Source organism: Sceloporus occidentalis, unplaced genomic scaffold (assembly GCF_023333645.1).
Source record: "Sceloporus occidentalis isolate IW3139 unplaced genomic scaffold, rSceOcc1.0.p SCAF_1, whole genome shotgun sequence".
NCBI lineage: Eukaryota > Metazoa > Chordata > Lepidosauria > Squamata > Phrynosomatidae > Sceloporus > Sceloporus occidentalis.
In genome coordinates, this window is record NW_028316981.1 from 70,850,764 (window position 1) to 70,875,983 (window position 25,220).

Sequence of the window (25,220 nt, forward strand, 5' to 3'; positions counted from 1 at the left end):
GTTCTCAAGCTGGCTTTGATTTATAGTGACCCTATGAATGAGAGACCTCCAAACCTCCTTGTTATTAACAGGCCTGTTAAGATCTCGCAAACTCGTGTATTCTGTGGTTGCCTTGATTGAGTCTGTCCACTTCTAATGCAGTCTTCCCCTTTCCAACTACCTTCTACTTTGCCAAGCACTATCATCTTTTCTAATGAGTCATGTCATCTCATGATATGTTTAGAGTATGATAACTTCAGTTTACTAGTCATTTTGGCTTCCAGGGAGAATTCGGGCCTGATTTGCTGCATGACCCATTCATTTATCTTGGTTAGCCTTATTAGTACAATTAACGTAGTTATTTTTCTTCCTTTTGTGTTATTTTCCCGCTTTTGTCATTGTGTGTTACATTGTATTGTATGTAACAGATCCCTTTTGAATGTAAATAACATTTTATTTTTAAAAAGAAGGAAATACAATGACATGGACAATCCTGATTTTGTTGTTCAATGATATATCTTTACAAGTGAGGGTCTTATCTGGTTCCATCATAGCTGCCCTTTCAAGTCCTAGTCTTCTTCTGATTTCTCAATGCAGTCCCCATTCTGATTAATGACTGATTATAGAGCATCTTTTAACTGTTTCAGTGTCTTCATCATCCAATTAAATTATGTACAACATCTGTATTCATTTTCTTTGGGTTTTTTTAATATTCATCTATAACCCTAAATTTGTTCTTACTTCCTTGATTTTCCTCAATAGCCATTCCAAATTTTTGCTAATTTGTGCTGTTAATATTGAGTCATCAGCATATCTTAAGTTGTTCATGCTCATGTTCTTTCACCAGTTTTCATACCTCCTGGTTTTATTTCAGAGTCCTTTGGGTAAAAGATCTTTAGGCTTAGTAATCCAAATCTCTTCTTTACTTTGACTTTTCATTCTACAAGGATGCTCTTCAGCTTGCATTTTAGTATGATGACTGATTTAGTGTACCTCCTTAGCTTTACTTTAATTTTTGCTATTGTCATGCCCCCCCCCCCCCACCTGAGAGTTCATCTTCCCTGAAAGACAAAGCAGACATACCAGCGGTGATGCAGATGTCTGATAGTCAGGTCCTCCTTCAGTCCAGTGAGATTCACAGCAGGAGGAGAAACTGGTGGAGAGGCTCCCCAGTCCCTGAGAAAGGCAGAGGCTTCATCATCTGGTGAGGACCATTCCCAAAGATAGACAGACTGTATTCAAGGCATCAGAGAGCACAGTTGTGAGACACACTCTTTACCAGTTCATCTCTTGATGACTTGGTGTTTGTAAGTACTGGATTTCTTTACCATTAGACTGCTTAACTATAGTTGGCCCTCTGTGTCCATGAATTCTGCATCCACAGATTCAAACTCCCATGGCTTGGAAATGTTTTTTAAATATCCCAAAAGCAAGCCTTGTTTTCTTTTGTCTTAATACACAATTGTTTATAATGAGGCATGAGCATCCACATATTTTGGTATCCACAGGGGACCCTGAAACCAAACAAACCCCAAAGCCCACTGCACCTTGCTACTGTGACACCTTGGACGCCTTTCTGATGTATAGCTTTCCTGGAGCCTGGACTGTTTAACATTGGATACCTCCTGCTCCCAGAGCTTCTGAACTTGGGCATCTTAAATTTGTCTTCAATGTTGAGAGTGGCACAGATGTTAGAAGATTGTCTGTGTCACCATCTGCTCCTCATCTTGTTTTTGCAAAGAGAATCATGCTTCTGCATCTGCTTCCAATTATGTAGGCATGGTGTGTGTGTGTGGGGTGGGGGGCTAGTAAATGGATCCCAGGTTAGAAGTGGCAAAATAATTGATATGAAAAAAATAATTGATACTAGCCTGAAAAAACCAAACTAACTAATTCAGCTATTTTGCAAAAGCTGCTTTGGGATCAGATACTAAGGATTTTTAAAGCATTGTTTCATTGTTGCAATGCTGGCATTGTCCACTCAGTGACTTCTTCAGTTCTGTCCTCTACGACCACAGAACTATAATTAAACCAATAACCCTTTCTCTGCACCATCTTAGATACTGTAATTTGGTCTCAAGATAATGATATGTCACTCTAATAACAGCTGAGCAACCAAATGAAACAAAGCAGTGCCACGCACTCACAGATGCAAAATGCAGTCAGTACTTTACTACAGTGAAATAGTTGGCTATTCCCCTAATTACTGCATTTCTAAACAATCTACAGAATACAGGTAAATACATCAGCTTAATCATGTTTATGACTCTCTACTATTTCTGATGTCAATGATTCAATCAAGAGTCAATTGCTGTCATCAAAGTCAATCTAAATATTCAGATACATTGACAACATTTCAGTCCTATCACGTTTAATGGGCCTCTTTTTCAAACAAGTAGCCAACATGGTATAGTGGTCTGAATGTTGGATTATGAGCATGGCTTCAATCCAGTTTCCACCTGCTTTGGAGGCGTATATCATCTAAACATTCTGCCTTCAAAGTGGCAGGAAACCACTTTATTTTGTCCGTCTGTTTCACCCCATTGTCTGTTGTTGTGTACATTCAAGACATTTCCAATTTATGGCAACCCTAAGGGAAAGCTACCACAGGTTTTTGTCAACAGAATTTGTTCAGAGGTGGTTTGCCTTTGCCTTCCTCTGAGGCTGAGTGTGACTTGCCCAAGGTCATCCCATAGGTTTCCATGGCCAAGTGGGGATTTGAACCCTGGTCTCCCAGAGACCTAGTCCAACACTCACACCACTATACCACACCGGCGCTGGCATTTATTTATTAGGGTTACCATATTTTAAAAAATAAATAAGAGAATTAACATTTACTGACTACTTCAAACCACCAATCACTATGATGACTCTCACTTTAAATATCCCTACTATGTAAGCTTACAGTTGCTGCTAGAAAGATTTTTAACATTCGTTGTATTTAAATAACAACCATTTTAATTTATTATTTAGTGATACTTAATAATACCAACAACTGATCTGGTAATAAATGCATTTTCAATGCCTATTTTATTGTATAATGAAGTGTGCTCAAATCAATGTAAATAATGCACTATGAAACTTATGGGTATATATAGCCTCTGTATTTGTACAAATAAAAACAGTTATTCCATAGTCCGTCACTTTCAGGTGCACTTTGTACTTCTTCCTGATGCTGACTTATCTGCTTAATTAAGCATAATTATCTGCAGATTCTTTTTCCACAACTGCTTATCACTTAAGAGATAGGTGGAGAATCAGGAAACAAAATCCCTCAGGAGGTCAATCCCTCAGCAAAGGCCACATAAAGATTTGTTAAGGCAGTGGCAAACCTTGAACAAATCTTGCTAAGAAAGCCCCATGATAGTGTCATCTTTGGGTTACTATAAGTGGGAAATGACTTGAAGACACATAACAACAAAAACAAGAAGGCTAGAGCCTTCCTTTTCTCCCTTTCCCCACATCTTCCAACAGCTGCTACAGCTGGAAACAGGTGAGTCACACAGTAACCTCCACGGGGCTGAGGCTGACAGTTTTGGGGGCTCCCCTTGCCCCGCTTTAACCTGACATGTCTCTCTTCCTCCTCATTATTACAAGCCTATTACCTGATCTCCTGCTCCCTCCAGTCCAAAAATCTGAAATCTACCTGGACAGAAAAGGAAAAGGAGGACAGATGGTAACCACATTGTACATCAAAGGTGAGCCGACTCCAATGCTACAGTAGAAATGTTAAAAAAAATAATTAATTTTAAAAAAAACAATTCAGTTCAGGAATTTTAGTATACTGAACTGAACAGATCTCTCAGTCATTCTGTAAGAAAAATCCAGTCCTGGTTATCCCAAGTCATCTTAATTTCAAAAGTAAAATAGGGTAGGGGGTATTTTGTCAGAAGCTTCTCTCTCTCTACGGAAATTAACCCAGCAATCTTCCACTAGATCCAGATCTACCGTCTGCCCATTCCTGAACACCAAAACAGTTAATGAAGATTCTGTCCAATCTATGCAAATAATTCTTCCTTCCTTGTATACCCAGCACTTTGAGATTTCTCAATCTAAGTAAAATAATCTGTTTCATCAAGAGCTCTGTAGCAATAATTACTACCTCCCTTCCATTCACCAATGAACACAGGAAGATTGGTGGCTGAGATGAAACACACAGCAGCCTAGCTTGGTTTCTGGCAATAGTTAAAATGGCCGAAACTTTTGAGTAATGTCTGGGAGAAGATGTACTGGTATATTTTAAGCAACCAAATCACTTGCACTTGCCACTTCAGGGAGGCAAATGACTGGAAAAAAGGTGATGCTGCTCACCAGCATGGCTGGATCACACCCCTTCTGCTCTTTATGGAATCATACAAGGCACTGAAAGCCTTAGTAAGGATACTTCTAATGACTCTCCTGTAGCAATATCATGACCATGGCTAAATCATGCTTTTCTAAGATTACCAGAATTACATTACTGGAATACATGCAATTCTCTTTCTTACTATGTCTTTAGTTCTACTTTAATATCTCAATATACTAGCTATGCATATTGAATATTATACTAAGTTGTTTGTGCTGGTCTATGACCATAATAAAGATTCTATTCTATATTATAATAAGTTATTTTAATTAATTTCAAGATACATTAAGAGCCAATTTGGCCAGATGATGATGATGATGAACAACACTGGGATGAACACAGCGCATTATTAGAAAAGACAGCAACACCTCTGAATACCCGATACCTCTGAATATTGAGCTAGATAGATTTTTGGCCCAATCCAATCCCAATTCCTTTCACCTTTTCTACATAAAAACCTGGTGATTTGTCAGAGCCTAGGTCCTTTTCAAAAGCATTAGAATAAACTGAAAGACATAGATGTTAGTTTGGAAAATAATTTTGCCAAGGCAACTTGTGGCATCTTTGAGACTAATTTAATTTAACCTCTTTTTATGGGTTGATCACTATTTTTATGATTGGGGGAGGGTTGGGGTTTCGGGGGGTTTAAATTATAATTTTAATTGTTTGATGTTTTAATTATACTGTTGGAATCCGCTTTGATTCCTTTGTGAAAAAGCAGAATAAAATAAATATTATTATTATTATTATTATTATTATTATTAATTGAAAGAGAGAAGTTGGTAGCATGAGCTTTCGTAGACTTAAGCCTATGGCAAAGATCCATTTGCATTGGAATAAATGATTTAGCTTCTAGGTTATTTTGTAAAGAAGTGTAGTTTTACAATTGGATGTTTCGTCTGATATGGATTTTGTGGGTTTATCTGATTTTTGTTTTGTTTTAAAGCTTTGGTTTAATTGTAACTTATTCTGAGCCTCTCAAGAAGGATCAGATAACAATTTGAAGAACTATAATCTTGTAATTTATTAAAGAGCAGCATCAGTTATGTATCAGAGCTGGTTATATGCCTACAAACAGATGTGTGAAAAACAAATGAATCAGTGCTTCTGAATCATCTGTGTCCAGTAGATGTTTGAACTGTTTGTTGCTACAGTTCAGATCAAACTGTGTAGTCCATATGCTGGTTTGTACTTTGAGGAGATGAAGGTATGATGGTGTCCTGAACATACGAATTAATCTAGGAGACCAGGACAGTGACTGTTCATGCTACATTTTGATTTTAGGTGCTACCCCTTTAAATAGTGTACATTTTTTTAAAAAAAATAGTGTAAGATGTTGACATCTCTTTCAAAAAAAATTTTTTAAATATCAGGCTGTAGAGTCCCTTATCACTACAGAAGAAAAACTGACTTTCCTGTAAGTGTCTGCAGAGCTACTAATCTAAGATTCTGTTTACACAATTATTAAACACAGTAAGGGTGTGTTTTCCCTTATTATTCTAAGGAGAAAATAGAGTATCTTTTGAGTATCAAGCAATAGCTAAACATCAGAAATAATAACACTTTTATACAACCATCTCTGGCCAAATTCTACAGCTGTCAAACATGTCAGAGGTTTCTTATCATCAATCCCATTTTAGTCAAATATTATTTACTTGTGTGATTTAAATAACCATCATATCATAAAATGATTCCTCAAGTCAGTGATCCAGCAGGCAAACAAATAAATAAATAAATAAATAAATAAATAAATAGATAGATAGATAGATAGATAGATAGATAGATAGATAAATAAATAAATAAATAAATAAATAAATAAAAATGGAAACAGCTAAGTTACCCACGACAAAAAGGCAACAGGACATAAAAACAGTCCAGTAGTTGAAGCCTGCAGTATAATCAGCACTATGTTTTGTTGTGTGCTTTTAAGTTGTTTTTGACTTATGCCGACCCTATCATGGGACTTTCTTGGCATATTGACTTTCCCTGGAATTTAGCATCTGAGGAAGTATACCAACTTTGCAAAGACTTATGCAACAAAGTCTTTCGTTCAGTTAGCCTCAAAGGTGCTACAAGATCCCTTTGCATATTTACATTCCAAATTAACAAGGCAATATCTCTGAATTCTACTACGAAGGAATTTAGGACAGTTTTCTTGTTCTGAAATTTTAATCAAATAAATATATTTTATGTTTCATCAAGCTAAGTAGCCTAATGATTCACATGGTAGTGATGAAATGTTTTACGCTACAATTTTACTAAGTAAATTTATCATTACTAGCTAATATACATTTGCTATTTATGAGAAGTCAAGAGTCAGACAACAGCAAAATAGAGGAGTTGGAGTCAAACATTTGGCATACTGGCTTCATGGAATGTAATCTAATATTGTGCAAAGGTCTCTTGGTAACCACACACAAAGGTTTCCTGTTTCATAATTCTACTTTGCTCAGATTATGTCACTGCTGAAGCTAAAACTATGTTAGATAAAAACTACTGTTAAGTGCAGAGCTGAGAATCTAGGGCAGTCACACTAATTCCATATCTTAAACTACTTCTGTTTTACCTGGTTCATCCCTTAGTAGCAACTCAGAATCCCTAGCCATGACGATGCTTCTTACACCCAATGCCCCTTTATCTAGTAGTGTACACATAAAACAAGATGATACCACTTATTAGACCAATCCAGCCAAAATAGGGCAGTTTTTGATCACTGGAGTTCATCAAAGTAGAAATGAGAAGGCTTGGCTGAAAACTAAGTTCTGCATGAATAAGACCTCTGTGTAGCTGCAATCTTGAACACATTAATTTAATAGTAGTATACCCAATGAATCTGTACCAAGAGATAAAGATTCAAAAGATCCAAATGATAATTGAGGAATCTGTACCAAGGACAGGAGGCCACCATCAGAACAGAATTTGGGGAAATAGAGTGGTTCCCAATAGACAAAGGAGTCAGGCAAGGCTGCCTCCTATCACCCTACTTCTTTAACGTATATGCTGAAAACATAATAAGTAAAGCAGAATTAGAATCAGAAAAAGGAGGAGTGAAGATAGGAGGAAGCAACATTAACAACCTAAGATATGCGGATGACACCATAATATTAGCAGAAGACATTCAGGAATTGGAACAGTTAATAAGAAAAGTCAAAGATGAAAGTGCAAAGGCGGGTCTGATGCTGAACATAAAACAAAAATAAGGGCCACAGAAGAAATACACAAATTCAATCTAGACAATGAGGAAATTGAAATAGTTAAAGAATTCCCATACCTGGAATCAAACATTGACCAGAATGGAGATTGCAATCAAGTAATAAGAAGACTAGGAATGGGAAGGGCAGCTATGAAAGAACTGGAAAAGATATTGAAGAACAAAGACATACAACTGAGCATTAAAGTCAGAATCATCCAGTCCACTGTCTTCCCAATACAATGGGAGCAAGAGCTGGACAGTGAAGGAAGCAGACAGAAAGAAAATCAACTCATTTGAAATGTGGTGCTGGAGAAGAGTACTTAGGATACCATGGACAGCCAAGAAGACAAACAAATGGGTTCTTGAATTCCCCTTAAAAGCTAAGGAGAAAAGGAGACTGGCAGTAAAAACTGGCTTGGGGTGGTGTGGGGGTGTTGCAACCAAGCCGAAGTCACACCGCCTGCCCGGCCAGATTGTGGGCAGCATGGGAATGCTCTGCGGTGAAGTGATTAGATGCTGCATGCCACAGGAGCTGAGAAGAGCTGCGGTGGCAGTGGCAAAAGGGGCACCCCTTTTCAGGCGCAAAAAGGAGCAGCATTTTCCTCTTCTTTTTGCACTGAGAAAATGCTGGATTGGGGCTGTAGAGTGCAGTTGCTGCAGCCCCATCTGGTTACAAAGGGGCGGCATGATGCCGCCCCTTTAGGGCCATCTGTTTTCAGTCCAAGATGATAAAGTTGAGACTATAGTATTTTGGCCACATAATGAGAATGCACAGATTACTAGAAAAAGCAATAATGCTAGGAAAGGTAAAGGGTACAACAAAGAGAGGAAGACCACAAACAAGATGGATAGAGTCAATTAGGGGGGGGGGGGTTGTGGGTAAGAGTTTGCAGGATCTGGGCAAGACAGTGGAAGATAGGGATTCTTGAAGATGTCTCATCCATAGGGTTGCCATGAGTTGGAACCGACTCGAGGGCAGGTAACAACAACAGCAACATACCCAGTTAAAGAAAATATTTTACCATTTCCCCCCTACCAGTTGCTGCCCTAATATTCTATTAATGTCTATTTCTTGCCGATGAGATAGCACATCACACTTTTAAAGAAGACTGCAAAGTTAGCTCTTTGGCATTTTGATCTGGAGAGAATGGGAACATTGCCAGGGTATGCGTATAGTGTGTGATGTCTATGTAATTTCATATAAAAACTGTATGTAACTATGTTGTTCTATTCGAAAAAAATCACAAACATCACATTATGGTTGTGTGAATCAACCAAAATGTTACAATGGTATGAGCAATCTATTTGCCTTTTCCTGTATACTACATCAAACTTCACCTCAAACAAACAAACAAACAAACAACAAGCAAACAAACAAAAGGAGAGAACAGGCTGGTCATGATGCTTGCCCCAGTTGCCACCAAGTTGGCAGTTTGTCACAATCTTGAAATGGAATACAGGCAGTAACAAAATTAATCTCATTAAATACAAGACAGACTGCAAGTTACACCAAAGTCTACCAGGAGAGAGATAATAATTTATGCTCTCCAATTTCTGAAAATATAAAATTTAGTACAGGTTAAGTCTCCCTTATCTCTAGTTCCAAAATCCCAAATACTCCAAATCCAAAACTGTCCACATGGATGGCTGAGATAGTTACACCTTTGCTTTCACATGGTTCACTGTACACAAACTTACTTTCATGCACAAAATTATTAAAAAATATTGTGTATAAAATTACATTCAGGCTATGTATATAAGGTGCATATGAGACAAATGAATTTCATATTTACACTTGGGAAATTATTGCACAAAGGAAGTTAAGCGGAATTGTTCACAGGACCTCAAGCCCCATTATTGTCAATGGTGGCATGTGCATGTGGCTGCGTCAGTGCAATCACACACACATTGCACATCCATTGGGAATACTGGGATTTGAGGTGCTTTGCTTTTTAGTATCCATGGGGAGGTCAGCAACACAACCACCACCAATGCTGACTGTAGTGCCCTCTGTTTGGCCTACCACATGACTGTTCTCATGTTGTATTGGATTGTTTTTAAAATAGCAGGAAAAGAAACCCAATACAAACATGTGTAATTCACTAGATGGAACAAAGCCAGTGTAGAAATACACAGTTAACAAAGAAGAATATTGAAATCAGGGCTTTCCCATGGTTCCTATTCACTCTGAGTCATCCTATTTTAATTGCTCATATGCTTTCATTCCTGCAAGTGTTGTAACTTGGAGCTGTTGAATCACGGCATGAAAGCTACTAAAGACCTTCCTATTTCGTTTAGCATTCCCTGAAGTAAGTTCCAGTTAGCCTTCCCCCCCTTCGACGGCAACTGGCAGCTGGTTGATGGGGTTTTAATTTTGATTTTATATGTTTGTATTTTAATATGTATCTGTGTATTGGTTTTGTATTATTAATTTGCTGTTCACCGCCTTGATCTTTGGAAGGGCGGTATACAAATAAAAATTTTATTATTATTATTTTATTAGATTTCACACGCAAAGAACAGGAAAGAGACCCTACCTTCTCCAGCTAGTTTCCTGCCTAATTTCCCTGGCTTCTATTGAACCATATCTCAGTTTCAACAGAACACGGTTGGGAACAGAGAACTGCCCTCTTATACTCTGCAGAGCACTGTTTACACTTCTAAGATTTATTGTAAGAGTAATGTACATTGCCTTCTTGTTTTCTCCATTCCCCACCTTGAGGATTCAGTACTTCTATGAACTTTAACCATTAACGGATGCAAAAACAGCCATTTTTTTGTTTTGTTTTCTTTAATCCTTCTTCTTATGGGTTTTTCAGAAGGTGAAAATAATCTGGGTAGAATCTAGGTTGAATCTTTGTTGTTCATATGCATTTCAAATACATCTGATTAGTTGGTTTTTTTTTTAGGGGGGCTACCAAAAATCCCACTTAGCCCAGGATAATCAATGTCAAGATTTTTTCTCTGAGTTTTTGTAAAAGATTTGGATTCTCGGCTGTGTGAATAATCAATGCAAACAGACCCAGGAGAAACTGGGATAAAACTCTGCATGTCATGAACATGTTTTGAATACATTCGCATCATCAAATCCATCTTTATTCGAGTGCTGACATGTGTGAGCAACCAAATTAGCAGAGATGTGCATAGATGCAGTGTGAACAACAAACCTGGAATGCGTGTGATTATTTGCATAGTCATGGTAAACAATGTGTGAATAACTCCTTAGTCTCCTCTTTTCATTGCTGACATACTATGCCGTGAGAGACAGGGAAATATCTGCAACCAGAGTTTGTTTTCAAATTCTGTTCCACTGATCTCCTTCTTCAAGCACATAAGGTAACAGCAGTTTAAATACAGGATCCCCCTCACACACAGAATTGAATAACTGTAAGTAATCTGACTCCTCAGCTGTTAGAATCCAGCTAGAACAAAAAGGATTGAGGCTCAGCTTTTTGTTGTTTCTGTTGGGGGAGTTTCTCAGCTGACGCAAACAACTCCTCTCCAGTGAACTTGCTGTTTGAACTCGGTGGTACACGGGTAGTACACTCAAGTTTGTTTTAACTGCTACTTCAAAGTTGGTCCTGAACAAATGAGGAAGGGCAGACAGTGAAATCTGCAGTACCCAAGCACTGGAAAGTTTTGTTGTAGGTCAAGGCCAACACTTTGAACTATGATCAAAAACATAAGAGAGAGACTAGCATGGAATAGTGGTTTGTGTGTTGGACTATGACTCTGGAGACCCTGGATTCAATTCCCACTCAGCCATGAAACTCGGCGCTGGGGGACTTTGGGCATGTCACATGCTCACAGACTCAGAGGAAGACATGACAAACCTCCTCTGAACAAATCATGCCAAGAAAAACCCATGATAGATTCATCTCAGGGTTGCTATAAGTTGGAAACGGCTTGAAGGCACAAGGCACACACACATAGTACAAACAGACAGAAACTGGAACTATTTGTATCCTACAACCCAGATCTCTCAAGAGGCGTTTGGCTCTTCTAAGTGAAACTTCCACACTGTCTTCTGAGGGCAGCCTCATATGGAAGAACAATCCTGCCAGATCCCAGCCTTTGAACAAGCAGTGCCACAGGGTTGTAGCCGGGGGGGGGGGGGGTCCATGGGGTCCAGACCCCCCCTTCCATTAAATACAATGAGTGGTGTTTGCCGCTGCGCCGCCGCACCCAAGCCCCATTATAATGGTGGCACTTAGTCTGGACCCCCATTCCCAAAATCCTGACTATGTCCCTGAGTGCCACAATGAAGAAAAGAGGGCTTTGCTTTCCTTGTTGAGTAAACACAGTTTCACATGCAACTCTTTTGAAATTTGAATTTCCAAAGCACAGAAGCTGAGCTGAAGTTTACAAACAGGCATGAATTTAGCAAAAGGAAAAAGGAGCTGGTTTTGATGACTTTGTGTTCAGGTTATTTTCGCGTTCTCTTTCACACAAACGTAATCTGAAAAACATCCCGCAAATGCATTTTTTCCAACTTTCTGTTTGGGTTAACCAGCAAATGTGGTTTGTTTTCAGTTTAAATTTAGTTTCTGCATGGGAATTGTCCCGTGTAATAAACTCCATAGAGTATGGGGACCAAACAAGTGGGGCGTCCATCCCCATCCCCCACTAGACATTTGTGGAGGAAGGGCACTGTTTACACAGGTTCATAGTCCACCACAGTTTGAGTGTAGGACTAGGACTCTCGGAGACCAGGGTTCAAATCCCCCCTCTGCCATGGAAACCCACAGGGTTGGTCACTGGTTCTCAGCCTCAGAGAAAGGTAATATAAACTCCTTTTGAATGTATTTTGCCAAGAAAGTCCCATGATAGGATCTATCTTAGGGTCACCATAAGTCAGAAAAGACTTGAAAGCATATAACAACAAAGTGTTTTGTGTCCTACAATTGAGAGGTGAACATCAATAAAAACAGGCCCATGCACATTATACTAGAATAACACAACTAGGCATGAAGATAAGGCAACATTTTACCTCTTCTATGGACATACCCTTCCCCATCCTTTAGAGCTTGGAAAAGCTCCTTTTCAGCCTAGAACTGCACAACTAAGCTGTCTTGGGGTTTACTGCTCAGGAAAGTTACTTCCACTGACAACACCACATTGGTCAAGGGGGTAGTCAAACGCCTGCTTCTGAAAGCAGCAGATGCTACAGGCTATTTTCAATTGCCTCATTGGCAGGGTCCTCCTTTTCCAGGACATGTCCTACATTTCAGCCCTCTCTCCAGGAGGAATTCCACAATGCCCTTCATTTTGAGTATGGCTGAGAAGTGAACTAACACCACATTTGCTGTTCCCCTTTGAGAAAGCTGCAAAGAGAGGGAGAGCTCCTTTTCACCTTCTTTTTTTCCCAGAAGCAGCAGCGGACATGACTGGCACCCAGAGTTCGGGGAGCCTTTGTTTCTCAGAAGGGAGGAAGACAGCAAATGTATTAGGCCATGGGCTGCTTGAGGGCTCAGTGCAAATGTTGAAAGGTCCCCTCCCGCCCAAATTTCAGCACAATGGACAGATGAGCTGAATATTTTCATTTAAATGCCGATCCGGTCAAGGGTTTGCAGCTAGTAAAGTACCATTTTTAAGCCTTTATCTTACTCAGAATTCCACGAGCATCTTGTAGAATTATATTATGAACAAGGCATTTTAACCAAAATAGGTTTGTCAGAAAAACAGTTGAGCACATATAGTATTCCAGTGTGGCATAGTGGTTCGAGTGTTGGACAACGACTCTGGAGACCAGGTTCAAAACCCTGCTTGCCAATGAAACCCACTGGGTGACCCTGGGCAAGTCACACTCTCTCAGCCTCCTCAGGGGAAGGCAATGGCAAACCCCCTCTGAACAAACCTTGCCAAGAAAACCCCATGACAGGGTTGCCTGAGGTTGGAAAAGACTTGGAAGGCACACAACCATACGCATATTGTTTTATAACTAGGTTATTTTAATTGGCTTTTTAAAAATTGTTTTTAAAGTGTTTTTATCTTGTGAGCCGCCTTGGGTCCCCTTTTTGGGAGAAAGGCGGTATAAAAATGAAAGTAAACAAAATAAATGTGATATATGTAATGTGTGTGTGTGTAATATGTATGTAAATGTAATATAGTTGTAAATAAAACCATATGAAACTAATGTGTATTTCTGTATTTTTTAGTCTTTATTTTGTAACGTCCTCCCTTTTTTCTTGAACGTCCTCCATTTTGAGGCGCCCTGTCCTCCTTTTGGGGTGAGGACTCATCTGTTCACCCTGCTCACTGGGGGGGGTGTCTCTGCCTCCCCACACCCCAGAATTTTCCTAACACCACTTTCAGCTAAACCCTCAACAGACTCCTCGACCCCATTTCAATCCCCTCAGCAACCAACACCCCCCCCACACCACACAGACAAATGGTATATTCCTCCTTCCCTCCCAACCAGCGCCTCTATGGGCCTGGAAGAGACCACAATAAAAACGGGGGGAGGGCAGGGTGATTTCAGGGCTCCAAGTCTACGCTAATCAATGAGCACCGCCTCTGCGCGAGGAGCGCATGCGCGGCTGCTGGGCTCCACTCGGTGGAGGTGGGTAGTAGCGGTAGTGATAATGACGCTGCTTCTTGCGCATGCGCGTTGAGCACTAGGCGATTGGCTATATAGCTAGAGGCAGCGGCCGGAGCCGGTTGCAGAGAGGAAAGGTTCTTTGCGTTAGAGAGGGTCGCCGTTTGGAGGGTAAGGGGCTGCGCGCGCACCCAGACACACACACGACCGGTCGGGGAGGGGGGAATTGGGCGCGTGGTTGCCAGGGGCAACCGGGAAAGGAGAGGCCTGGTCGTTTTTTCGGCTCACTCGAGCCTCGCTCTTTCCTGGGCGGCGGAGGCCCAAGCGGAGCCTCCTTTCCTCCTGACCTTGGCTGCATCCACACTGGGGGGGTGGCCTTGGGCAAGAAGTCACACTCTCTCAGCCTCTGGGGAAGACCAGGGCAAACCTCTGAACAAGCCTTGCCAAGAAATTCAAACAGTGATGCATGACATATCTCCAGCTGAATTGCGATGCCAGGGCTTGGAAGTATTTTTACACGTCGATCAGTGTGTGTCTCTGTCTGTGGTCACACTAAATCAGACATTTTTCTTTGCTTATGTAACACTTGCCAGACCTGTAACAGTTGTTTCACACATTGCAAAACCTCTTTCACTGAAGGCTCTGATCTGTGGGAATTAACCTGTGAATGTGTGTATTCAGCTTTCAGTATTTACTACAGTGTTTATTATGGTAAATGGTGACTGCATCTGAACCTGTATTTCTAGGACGCTAACTACTTTATTTTGGTTTTACTTCTAGTAAAGCGCTTAAAAAGCCAGAAAATGGAAACTATTGTTCGCCGCTGCCCGTTCCTGTCACGGGTATCCCAGGCTTTCCTGCAGAAGGCCGGCAAATCTCTTCTTTTCTATGCCCAGAACTGCCCCAAAATGATGGAAGTCGGGACCAAGCCTGCTTCGCGAGCCTTAAGTACATCAGCAGCTCATTGCCAGCAAACTGAAGAAAGCACATCCACTAGTGAGAGTAAGGCTTAGCTTTGTAATTTTGTTATGTGAATTGAAGCTCAGTGCATGCTAACTGAAAACCTCCCCCTCTCCGAGTTATTGTTATGCTTTCTTGACAGGTATTAGTGATCATGCTTGTGGAACATGATGCAGTTATAGTACCACTTACTTTACTTACATCATGTACAAGGGCCTTTCCAGTGCTAATAGTTAAACGTGTGTTTTTGGGCAGCTTATTCCATTTGGTATACTCTAGAGCAGTGACTTCACTGGAAAGCATAACTGTATTTAAAATGTTTAACTTTCTCTTGTATTGTGCTTGAAGATATTTTAACTTAATACAACTCTGCCTTGAAAAGGTTTAACCTTAATTTAGAACTTTTAGGAGGCTAACTGCTGTGTCTGAGCTTAGAACATAATGTTTTTCTGAGCTCAAAGTCCAGAGTAAATTGTAACAATCTCTCCTGAAGAATGTTTAAGAACAGAGGTGAATAAAGCATATGCCAAACCTGTTGTGTGGCAAGGACTGTGCGTAAAACACAATAGTACACAATAATCCTTTAGGCCATTTTGATGGGAAATGATCTTTCAGGTTTCCTGTTTTCTTTTTCTGTTTTTGTAGTAGAAAGTCTCTCTAATCACAGGCTTGCAAGACAGTATTGAAGTGCCTGTCACTGGTGCGTCAGGAAGCAAATTTAAGAGTTCAAAAGGCAATAGCCTAGCAGAAAGGAAATTTCTAGAAACTGCAGCCACACAACTTAACTAGGAATACAAACGTGGTTTGAAATGCACTGGTAACAGGTGAATTTTCCCCCTAGATCAGAGTGGGCCTCTGGATCAATTTTGGCACTGTGTGCTATAGGTATACTGGAAGTGATGTCAGGTCTCTTGTGGTCACCATTTTGGGCTGATTTCAACTCTTCTCTCCTCCCCCCCCCCCCCCCCCCCGATTTGGGAAGCTTCAATGGGAGGCCAAATTAAACTGTGTTATTTGTGGGCTGTTTTGGGATATTTTGGCTTTTTTCAGGCGGGGGTCTCTGGTGGGCCCTGGACTCCACATTCTTCACACTTGCCATAGATGTTCAGTTACTCATTTTCTTGACTTCTAATGTCTAATTCAGCCATTTGTGCTCAGTGAAACACTTACAGTTGTGTGATACCTTGGAGATGGAAGGAATAGTTGAAGAGGATAAAAAGAATGGTTTAGCTACATATGGTCCTGTAACTCTGCAATTTGTAGATTTTCATTTGATGAACATCAGTGGGCCTAATGGTAAATGTCTTCATTTAACAGCTGATATTTTAAGGAAGTGGGAGATTGAATAATGTATTGCATGGAAAATATATTTAGACACTGAAAGTATGCATTCAAAATGTATACCTCAGATCTCTTTGCTGTATTGTAAACAGTTTTCTCTTTTCTTTTATTCAAGAGGCCAAAATCTCCCCTGATGTGGCTCAGCAAAATATGAGCAAATCTCAGCTTCCAGTAAGCCACCCACCTACCACTAGCCAGAGTGCTAACCAGGCTTCTGTGTCTAAATGTCCATTTTTGGCAGCTCAGATTAATGAAGGGAATAGTAATGTTTTCTGCAAAGCCAGCCTGGAACTCCAGGAGGATGTGGAAGAAATGCAAGCTGTAAGGAAAGGTATGGCCTCTTCCAGATGTTGGTGTTTTTCTCAGTTTGGCTCTAACCCTGGTTATGTTAGACAGGCTTAAAGAGGAGGCAGAACTGAGCAAAATTATAGTCAAGGACAGGATCTTCAACCTCTCTAAGCTAGTTAGTAGGTAGAAGCAAGATAATGAATATCCCCTGCCTCTTAACTTTTTCATCATCTTCATTTACAATTGGGATCAGAATAATCATAGTTGTGAAACCAGTCTTTCAAAGATCTCTTTACATGTTCTTGTGCAAGTGGTGTTTAACTTTCACAAGAGTACTCCACTCCATTTCATAACTGGAGTTATGAAATGGAGTACTCTTGTGAAAGTTAAATTCAGTGCATTATTAAAAAGCACTACAAAATAACTTTCCTTTACTTGTGCTATGAAAGCCTGGTTATTTTCAGAGGATCAGACTGGAGCTTAGCAGCTTGGTCATTGTAGGCAAGGCAAAGCCCAAAATCCATATTTGGGGGGAGGGTGGTTACTCTGCACCTGAAAGTATTCCTGCATGGTTACCTTTACATGAGCTTGCAAGTTAACTGTAAGCAGAATTAGACAGGATAGCCCGTGTGGTGTAGTGGTTTGGGTGTTGGACTATGACTCTGGAGATCAGGGTTTGAATTCCTGCTCAGACATGGAAATCCCCTGGGTGAGCTTGGGCAAGTCACAATCTCTCAGCCTCAGAGGAAGGCAGAGACAAACCTCCTCTGAAGAAATCTTGCCAAGAAAACCTTAGTCACCATTAATTGGAAACACTTTGAAGGCATACAACAAGAAGAATTGAACAGCTAGGATAAATTCATGCAGCCCTTTTGAGAATGTGAATGTGGGATAGCCAGCATTCTGAACTTAGATTAAAATATGCACATGACTAAGGTGCATGTTTTAGAATATTTTAGCATGATGTGAATGACAGAATTCTGAAACACTTGTTGCCTCATGTTGATCCCCACCACTTCTGCTAGATGTTGTTCAGTCTTAAATCTTGAAGAGAAGTTTGTTTTTATTCAGTTGTCAATTACTACTTGGTTTGGCTATTAATTACATATCAAAATTCTTCTGGGTTATTTATACATAGATTTTATGAGCTGTCCAAAACTGCTTTGGAAACTTGTCCTAAGCTTTCAATCTTGCTTGTATAGAGTTTGCCAAGACACCAGAAAAAACTGTTGAGACTGATGGTGAAAAGCAAAATGGCTTGCTGAAGAAATTCCAGGACATCATGTTGAAGCAGAGGCCAGAAAGGGTGTCTCATCTGCTTCAGGAGAATTTGCCAAAATGTGAGCCTCAGTTATGTTCAGTTCATTAGTAGACATCAGAGCTTGAATCTCTAAATCCTTTCTTGGACATTCTAGCTGTAACATTTTGTTTTACTTTTTCTACCAGCTGTTTCTACTTTTCAGTATGACCAGTTTTTTGAGAAAAAGATTGATGAGAAGAAAAAAGATCACACATACCGTGTATTCAAAACAGTGAATCGAAGAGCCCAGGTTTTTCCAATGGCAGATGATTATTCAGAGTCTCATAGCAGCAAAAAACAGGTCTCTGTATGGTGCAGCAATGATTATCTTGGAATGAGTCGTCATCCTAGAGTTTGTGGAGCTGTTATGTAAGTATTTGTAGAATTGAAAGTAAAATGTTGGCTAATTACAGAATGTCTCTTGGAAACTTTCATAATTATTGATTAAAAGCAAATTATTGCTTAATGGTGTGGTTTATATATTTTAGATGAATTAAAATGTTTGTCCCATTTGAAGATGGGATATGGATATGAAAGCAACTTTAAAATCACAAAATTTAAATTTGGAGCAACTACAGTTTAAAATAGTAAAACAGTTCTGTTTATTGAAAACCATGTATCACAATCTATTTCACTGAAGATCGTTAGGCCTCAAATGCTTTGGTGATGGTATTTTAGTTTGGTGCCAAAGTGAGGTCAGTTTTGATGCCATTCTGGCGTCCAAGGGGAAGGCATTCCACAACCAGGGTGCCACAGTAGAGGAGATCCTAGTGTAATGCTATTTAGGTGGAACCTAAAGGAGGATGCTGAATTATATAAGAGGTGCCCCTTCAAGTACTGAGGTCCCAGGCTGTTTGGGGCTTTGAATATCATCAGCAGTACCTTGAATTCAGACCCAAAATGTATTTAGGAGGCATTACTTTTCAGTAGTACTAACAGGTCCTCTGGTTTTCAAGATACTATATTGTGTGTCAGATTGTCCAGAGGATCAGTCTTGCATTCAAATTCTATTTCCCACCACCTCCCACCCATAGCTTCTCTTCCAGGTGCCCCACTACAAAATAAAGAAGCCATACTCCAATCTAATGATGAAAATGATAAATGCGAACAAATATTTGAAAAAAATTATCCTTCACCAATTGGAGCACAGGTAACTTGCAAACATCCCAAGAAGTATTAATGTCCCTTTTGGAACCTCCCTCATAGGGAAACATTGAAACAACATGGTGCAGGGGCAGGAGGCACCAGGAATATTTCAGGAACCAGTAAATTCCATGTTGACCTTGAAAAAGAATTGGCTGATCTCCATGGAAAGGATGCTGCTCTGTTGTTCTCATCTTGTTTTGTAGCTAATGATTCAACACTCTTCACATTAGCCAAAATGTTGCCAGGTAAGATCTAATTTGCACTTGGTATATATTGTCACTAGAAGGAATTGTGGGGGGGGGGGGGGAGTTGTGTAGTGCACACTTTCCTGATTCACTATAGAGCTCTAATCCCCCTCAGAATTGTATGGGGCATCTGGGCCAAATACTTAGTGGCTCTCAGCTGAATGTGGCTAGTCATCTTACCAGTCTAACATGTTTGCGGTCATTTTTTGACATTTCTTCTGAAATCATTGTGTTTCTGGTCAAATTCCTGGTAAAAGCTGTTCGAAACAGCAAATGCATGGGATCTGATTTGGTGAGCATTACACCTTGTTTTATTAAATTGTTGTTAAATGCCTTTGAGTCATCCTTGACTTGTAGCAACTCTGTGAATGAGACATTCTCCAAGGTCCCTGTCCTCAGCAGCTCTGGTCAGGTCTTGCAGGTTCAGGTCTGTGGCCTCCCTGATTGAATCTAATAATCTAGCATGCAGTCTTCCTCTCCTACTGCTCTCCTCCACCTTTCCTAGCATTATTGCCTTGTCTAATCAGTCATGTTTTCTCATGATGTGGCCAAAGTAAGACAGCCTCAATTTAGTCATCCTGGCTTCCAGGATTACTACATGTTACACTTAAATTCCATAATGCAAAGCATTCCATGTACCCTCACATCACTTCTAATGTGCTAGATTTCTTGCTTAAAAGTGCCTTGCTTAGTGATGTCATTGTCCTACCTCTCCAAGGTTCTTTCCAACAGGATTTGAAAACTAAGTCAAAGGCCCTTTAGTCTGATAATATGTGGGTTGCACTTTAATTCTCTTCCCCTACCATTCCAGGTTGTGAAATTTATTCAGATGCAGGAAACCATGCTTCCATGATTCAAGGGATTCGAAACAGCAGAGTGCCAAAACATATATTTCGCCATAATGATATTGATCATCTCCGAGAATTGCTGAAAAACTCTAATCCGTCTACTCCGAAAATTGTTGCATTTGAAACTGTTCATTCAATGGATGGTATGTTCTGCTATGTCTTGGGCAAACTTCTGAAATTTTGGTGGGCATGGCTTTTCAAAAGCAAGAATGTGATGCTAATGAGTGAATATTTTCTCGTTCTAGGTGCAGTTTGTCCTTTGGAAGAGCTTTGTGATGTAGCTCATGAACATGGAGCAATCACTTTTGTAGATGAAGTCCATGCTGTGGGGCTGTATGGAACTCATGGTGGTGGCATAGGAGACAGAGATGGAGTCATGCATAAAATGGATATTATCTCTGGAACACTTGGTATGTGTGCACTAGTCCTGTTAGATTAATGTTGACTAAACAAAACATAAGATAGAAGGGAAAATAGTCAGACTACTATAATTGCATGGATAACTTACTAGGCCCTGTCACACCTGAATATAGTCAGTGTCTGAAAATGTCAGTCTCCACAGGGTTCTAGCTCTACTTTAGAACTTAACTCTAAAGCACAACATTTCTTAATCCTGAAATCTGATACAGGTGTTGTGTAACAAGCTTGGTAAGAAAAGAACCAAGAAATCTTTATGCTAACAACAAGTTCTACCATTTGATGGCTGTCAACATCAGACTGAAAACCTACAGTAAAAACTGTTCCTACTACCTAAGGAAGTATTTACTTTTTAAGTGTAAAGGAACTGTGAACTAACAGTTGGTGTTATGTAACAGTAGTAGCAGTGTAGTCACCTCAAGCTGCTTGTCCTTATTTTGCAAATCTTTTTTTTTTTGATGGTCTTGGTTTACAAAAGTGTATACTTTCCCACTAATGGAATTACTGTACAATAATTCCCTTTTGTAAAGCACCCTTTGGGCTTGATCCAAAAATGGTTAATACAAATCAGCACAGCTAGTAGAGATGTCTTAATATTTCATTTAGTATTCTGTGGAGGGTTTTTTGTCACAGATGGCAAAGTTCAACCCCTTTGGTATTCCAGTTAGTAAATAATTGCCACTGATCACTTAAGAAAATCTTTCTAAATGTCTCCACATATACAGTCTCATACTTACCAAATTTTACTGTCTCCAAAAGGCAGCTCCAGGTGAACTTTTTTCCATTAGGTTGTCAGGCTTTTTTTATGTAGGTTGTAATGTTCTTGTGTATGCAAAGGCTTTCTAAAATGCAACATTTGAAAAACAAAAAGCAAACTGGTTCTATTATGAATGGGCCACCTTTGCTTGAAGAGTTGAAATTGCATTTTGTTTTCTCTTCTGCAGGAAAAAATATCAAGTTAGTAGCTGAGTAGCTACTTTTATACAAAGCATGTAACTCAGTGTTATCAGAAAATAATTGTAAGCCAAGAACCAGAATAAAATAAACTTCTTTATGTTTTTCCCCCTTCCCATTCAGGCAAAGCCTTTGGTTGTGTAGGAGGCTACATTGCCAGCACCAGCTCTCTGATAGACACTGTTCGTTCCTATGCTGCTGGCTTCATTTTTACAACCTCTCTGCCACCCATGCTTTTAGCTGGAGCACTAGAATCTGTGAGAACTCTAAAAAGTCCGGAGGGGCAAGCCCTTCGTCGCCAACACCAGCGCAATGTTAAACTCATGCGACAAATGCTGATGGATGCTGGGCTTCCTGTTGTGCATTGTCCCAGTCACATCATTCCTATCAGGGTAAGTATTTAAGATTTCCCAACTTGGAGGGAGGAGGTATCTGTTAAACATAAGCAAAACAAATTCCTTGCTGTCTTAGGTACTACAGACTTGGTTTTTTAAGTCTACAGAGGTAGCCAACCAACCTGTTAAAAATGTGTGAGGAGCTATGGCCTCCAGAAACTGCAACTTCCATTGCCCTTAGCAATAACATTTACATTTCTGTACCACTTAACTCAGCACCTTCACCATTGGCTATGCTGACGTGCTGATGAGAATTGTAGGCCCGGTACAAACCGCCAGGACGCGGCGTCCTGGTGCCAATACTAGGGTTAGGAATTGCACACCAACCACACACTTCCTAACCCTAGCATGTCACGGCAGCGGCCTAATGCTGCCTCCCATCCATACAGGGGCCACCATCATGATGTAAGCGACGTACAGCATACAGTCACTGACGCGCCACAGTCTGCCAATGGTGCACTCATGATGTTTTCTGGGTGCCACTGGCAGCTTATGTCAGTGGCACGCCACAGTATGCCAGTGGCGCACTTGTGACTTCTGCCGGGCACTGGAAAAAGAACCTGCGCATGGAGGCTGTGCGGTTTGGCAGCTGCGGCCTCCCTCCTCAGGTAAAACAAGTGGCTCCAGCTCACCCTTTCGGGGCAGTTTGTTTTGCCCCATAGACTGAAATATCTGGCTTTTTAAATGTAATGATTGTTACAGACGTGTGCTATGCTGTTTGTCTTTCCATTTCAAAATATTGAACTTTAGTTCTGTAAGCCCTGGTCCATAGAAACCCTACAGAACTTCTACTGCCTTGCTTCTTCCTAGTACTAAAACTTTAAGTGCCAGCCTCTGTTAGTGTTTACTGTGGGCTTACTGGAGAATAGAAATTGAGTGTTGAGATGAGATGAAGCTCCACTTAGGTTCACTTAGGAACTATAGTTTTGTGAGACATTTAACCTTCTCTGTCAGAGTGCTCTGGTGCCACAATAAACTACAATTTCCAGGATTCCCTAGGACTGAGCCAGGGCTGTTAAAGTGGTTTCAAACTGGATTGCTTCTGCAGTGTGTTTTTTATCTTAGTTTGTTGGAGGACCTACAATATCAGAAAGGATGCACTCATATCCATTGTTAGAGAGGAAGCATAGGGCCATGCTACTTGTCTTCTAGTATATGAATGTGCCTTCTCTTCTGCCTGCCAGCTTCCCTCTCTCCCCACCCCCAGCTTTTGCCCTCTCTGCTTCCCCAGCATTTTCTCCTAGTTCTGCCTAGTATTTGATTGGTCATAGCAGATGCTGCCAGTTGTGAGAAGTAAGTAAGCATTGGTCCCTTCATTTGGAGAGTTCTACCATAAAAATGCTTTTGTCTTCAACATTATAAGTAATTGTGCTTTCAGCCTAGGATTTCGTAAGCCTTGCAGACCTTTCTAGAATAATAGTAGGTATTAAACCTCAATAATTTTAGGTTGCAGATGCTGCTAAGAACACTGAGATCTGTGACAAAATGATGAGCCAGCATAGTATCTACGTCCAAGCAATAAACTATCCCACTGTGCCACGTGGCGAAGAGCTGCTGCGTATTGCTCCTACGCCTCATCATACTCCACAGATGATGAACTATTTTATTGGTGAGTAAATGGATATGAAAGCATAACAGTGTTTTATAAGGTATTTCATCTGTTAGATGAGAAGTTTTTCACCTCTGTTAATTCAATTAATACTTTATTACAATCATAGACTGGCATGGGGATGGTTCTGGGAGAGTGAGAAAACCAAACCATTGCATTTGTGGCCTGATTCGGGTTAATTTGGCCAGTTTGGGGGCAAAGGTTCAGTGCAATTTTTTAAAACAGATTCTGGGATCTGAGGGCTTCAGGAATAGCACTTAAAGGGTCCAATAACCATATGTGGTGTGGCCTGCAGTTAGCTCTCCCCTTGTCTGGTAGATAAATCAGGAGTTGTGACTGTCAGAAACTTGTGAAACACCATAAAATGTGGAATATAACTGAGTAATATAAATATTAACTGGTGAATTAAAAATCAGGACTGTACACTTGCTGATACGAATATTTCCTTTCACTTCTTCTTACAGAGAACTTGCTAGGAACTTGGAAGGAAGTGGGCTTGGAGCTGAAGCCACACTCCTCAGCTGAATGCAATTTCTGTAGGCGACCCCTCCATTTTGAAGTAATGAGTGAAAGGGAAAGATCCTACTTCAGTGGAATGAGCAAACTTGTATCAGCTACCGCTTGAAGAAATCTGTAGCCCCATACATGTCTTGTTGTCTTATAGTCAGATTGTTCATTGTAACCTGTTACCTGCATATTACTTGCATTTTATTCTACACAATTCCTCCAAATAAACTTTGGTGTTATATCAGTTATGTATTTTACATGGATGCCTTTCATTTTCCTATTCAGCTTATGGTTGAACGACACTGACTTGCTGTTTAATTAGTAATTAATTCATTTAGCATGGGTCCCTGTTAAAAAGTGGCTATAGCTTAAAAGAGATCTATCTGCCTGTGTCCTTACGGGCCAAATAAACACATCCTGCCAGTGATCAGTCTGGACAAAACAGGGCCCAGTCCTCGGTTCTGGTGTGAACTGTCTGGACAATGCCTGGCTTGTTCAGTGCTGAATCTGCCATATACCCCCACGCATCTTAAAACAATTTTTAAAATGTTACCTTTTGCCCCTGTTCTTCCAGAGCAATGGCAGGTGGCTGTTTACAACACATCCTGCTGTGTCTTTTGCCACCACCACTGCAAGTCAGAACAAGGCGCCCAGCAATATGACCAAGGTTTGTTTTTGACCTCAGACGGGGCAACCCATAGTGGCGGGTGGCACAGCGGGATGTGTGTGTGAACGTCCACCTGCTGGGTCACTCCAGAGTGCCAGGTAGTGGGGGGACATTGAAGCAACTTCAGTGCCAGAATACTCCAGGCTCCTCTCAGGTATTTGGGTCCTATGCAGACACCACCATTATTGACCTCTTAATACAGTCGGCCCTTATACATGGATTCAAGCATCTGGGGTTTGATAATGTTAAAAAAAAAGTATAAATTTCAAATATCAAACCTTGATTTTCCATTTTTTATAAGGGACACCATTTTGCTATGTATTATATTTAATGGGACTTGAACATCCATGGATTTTGTTATCCATGGGGGAGCTTGGAACCAAAGCCCAGCGTATAACAAGGGTCCACTGTACTTGAGAAGTCACACATGGAACAGGAAATATCTATAGAGTCTTGATAGTTGCTGATGAACTTTTGAAAAAGGTTGA

The 25,220-nt window shown here is 40.4% G+C and overlaps 1 protein-coding gene across 5 annotated transcripts in view; it reads left to right on the forward strand.

Moving 5' to 3' along the window:
- Positions 1-24,322, forward strand: part of ALAS1 (5'-aminolevulinate synthase 1) — a 31,954-nt gene extending 7,632 nt beyond the window's left edge. The window contains exons 2-12 of one of the 5 annotated variants that reach the window (XM_089524425.1): positions 3,577-3,677; positions 14,836-15,057; positions 16,472-16,687; positions 17,847-17,984; positions 18,091-18,313; positions 19,151-19,335; positions 20,147-20,326; positions 20,429-20,593; positions 21,678-21,946; positions 23,396-23,558; positions 24,023-24,322. In XM_089524425.1, coding sequence (XP_089380551.1) covers positions 3,653-3,677; positions 14,836-15,057; positions 16,472-16,687; positions 17,847-17,984; positions 18,091-18,313; positions 19,151-19,335; positions 20,147-20,326; positions 20,429-20,593; positions 21,678-21,946; positions 23,396-23,558; positions 24,023-24,183 — 1,947 coding nt within the window. In that variant the 5' untranslated portion in view covers positions 3,577-3,652 and the 3' untranslated portion in view covers positions 24,184-24,322. Of the gene's footprint in view, positions 1-3,576; positions 3,678-14,119; positions 14,227-14,582; positions 14,725-14,835; positions 15,058-16,209; positions 16,312-16,471; positions 16,688-17,846; positions 17,985-18,090; positions 18,314-19,150; positions 19,336-20,146; positions 20,327-20,428; positions 20,594-21,677; positions 21,947-23,395; positions 23,559-24,022 lie in introns of those variants that run through there. The other 4 variants (XM_089524434.1, XM_089524444.1, XM_089524416.1 and 1 more) reach the window with 4 other exon arrangements.
- Positions 24,323-25,220: the final 898 nt, after the last annotated feature.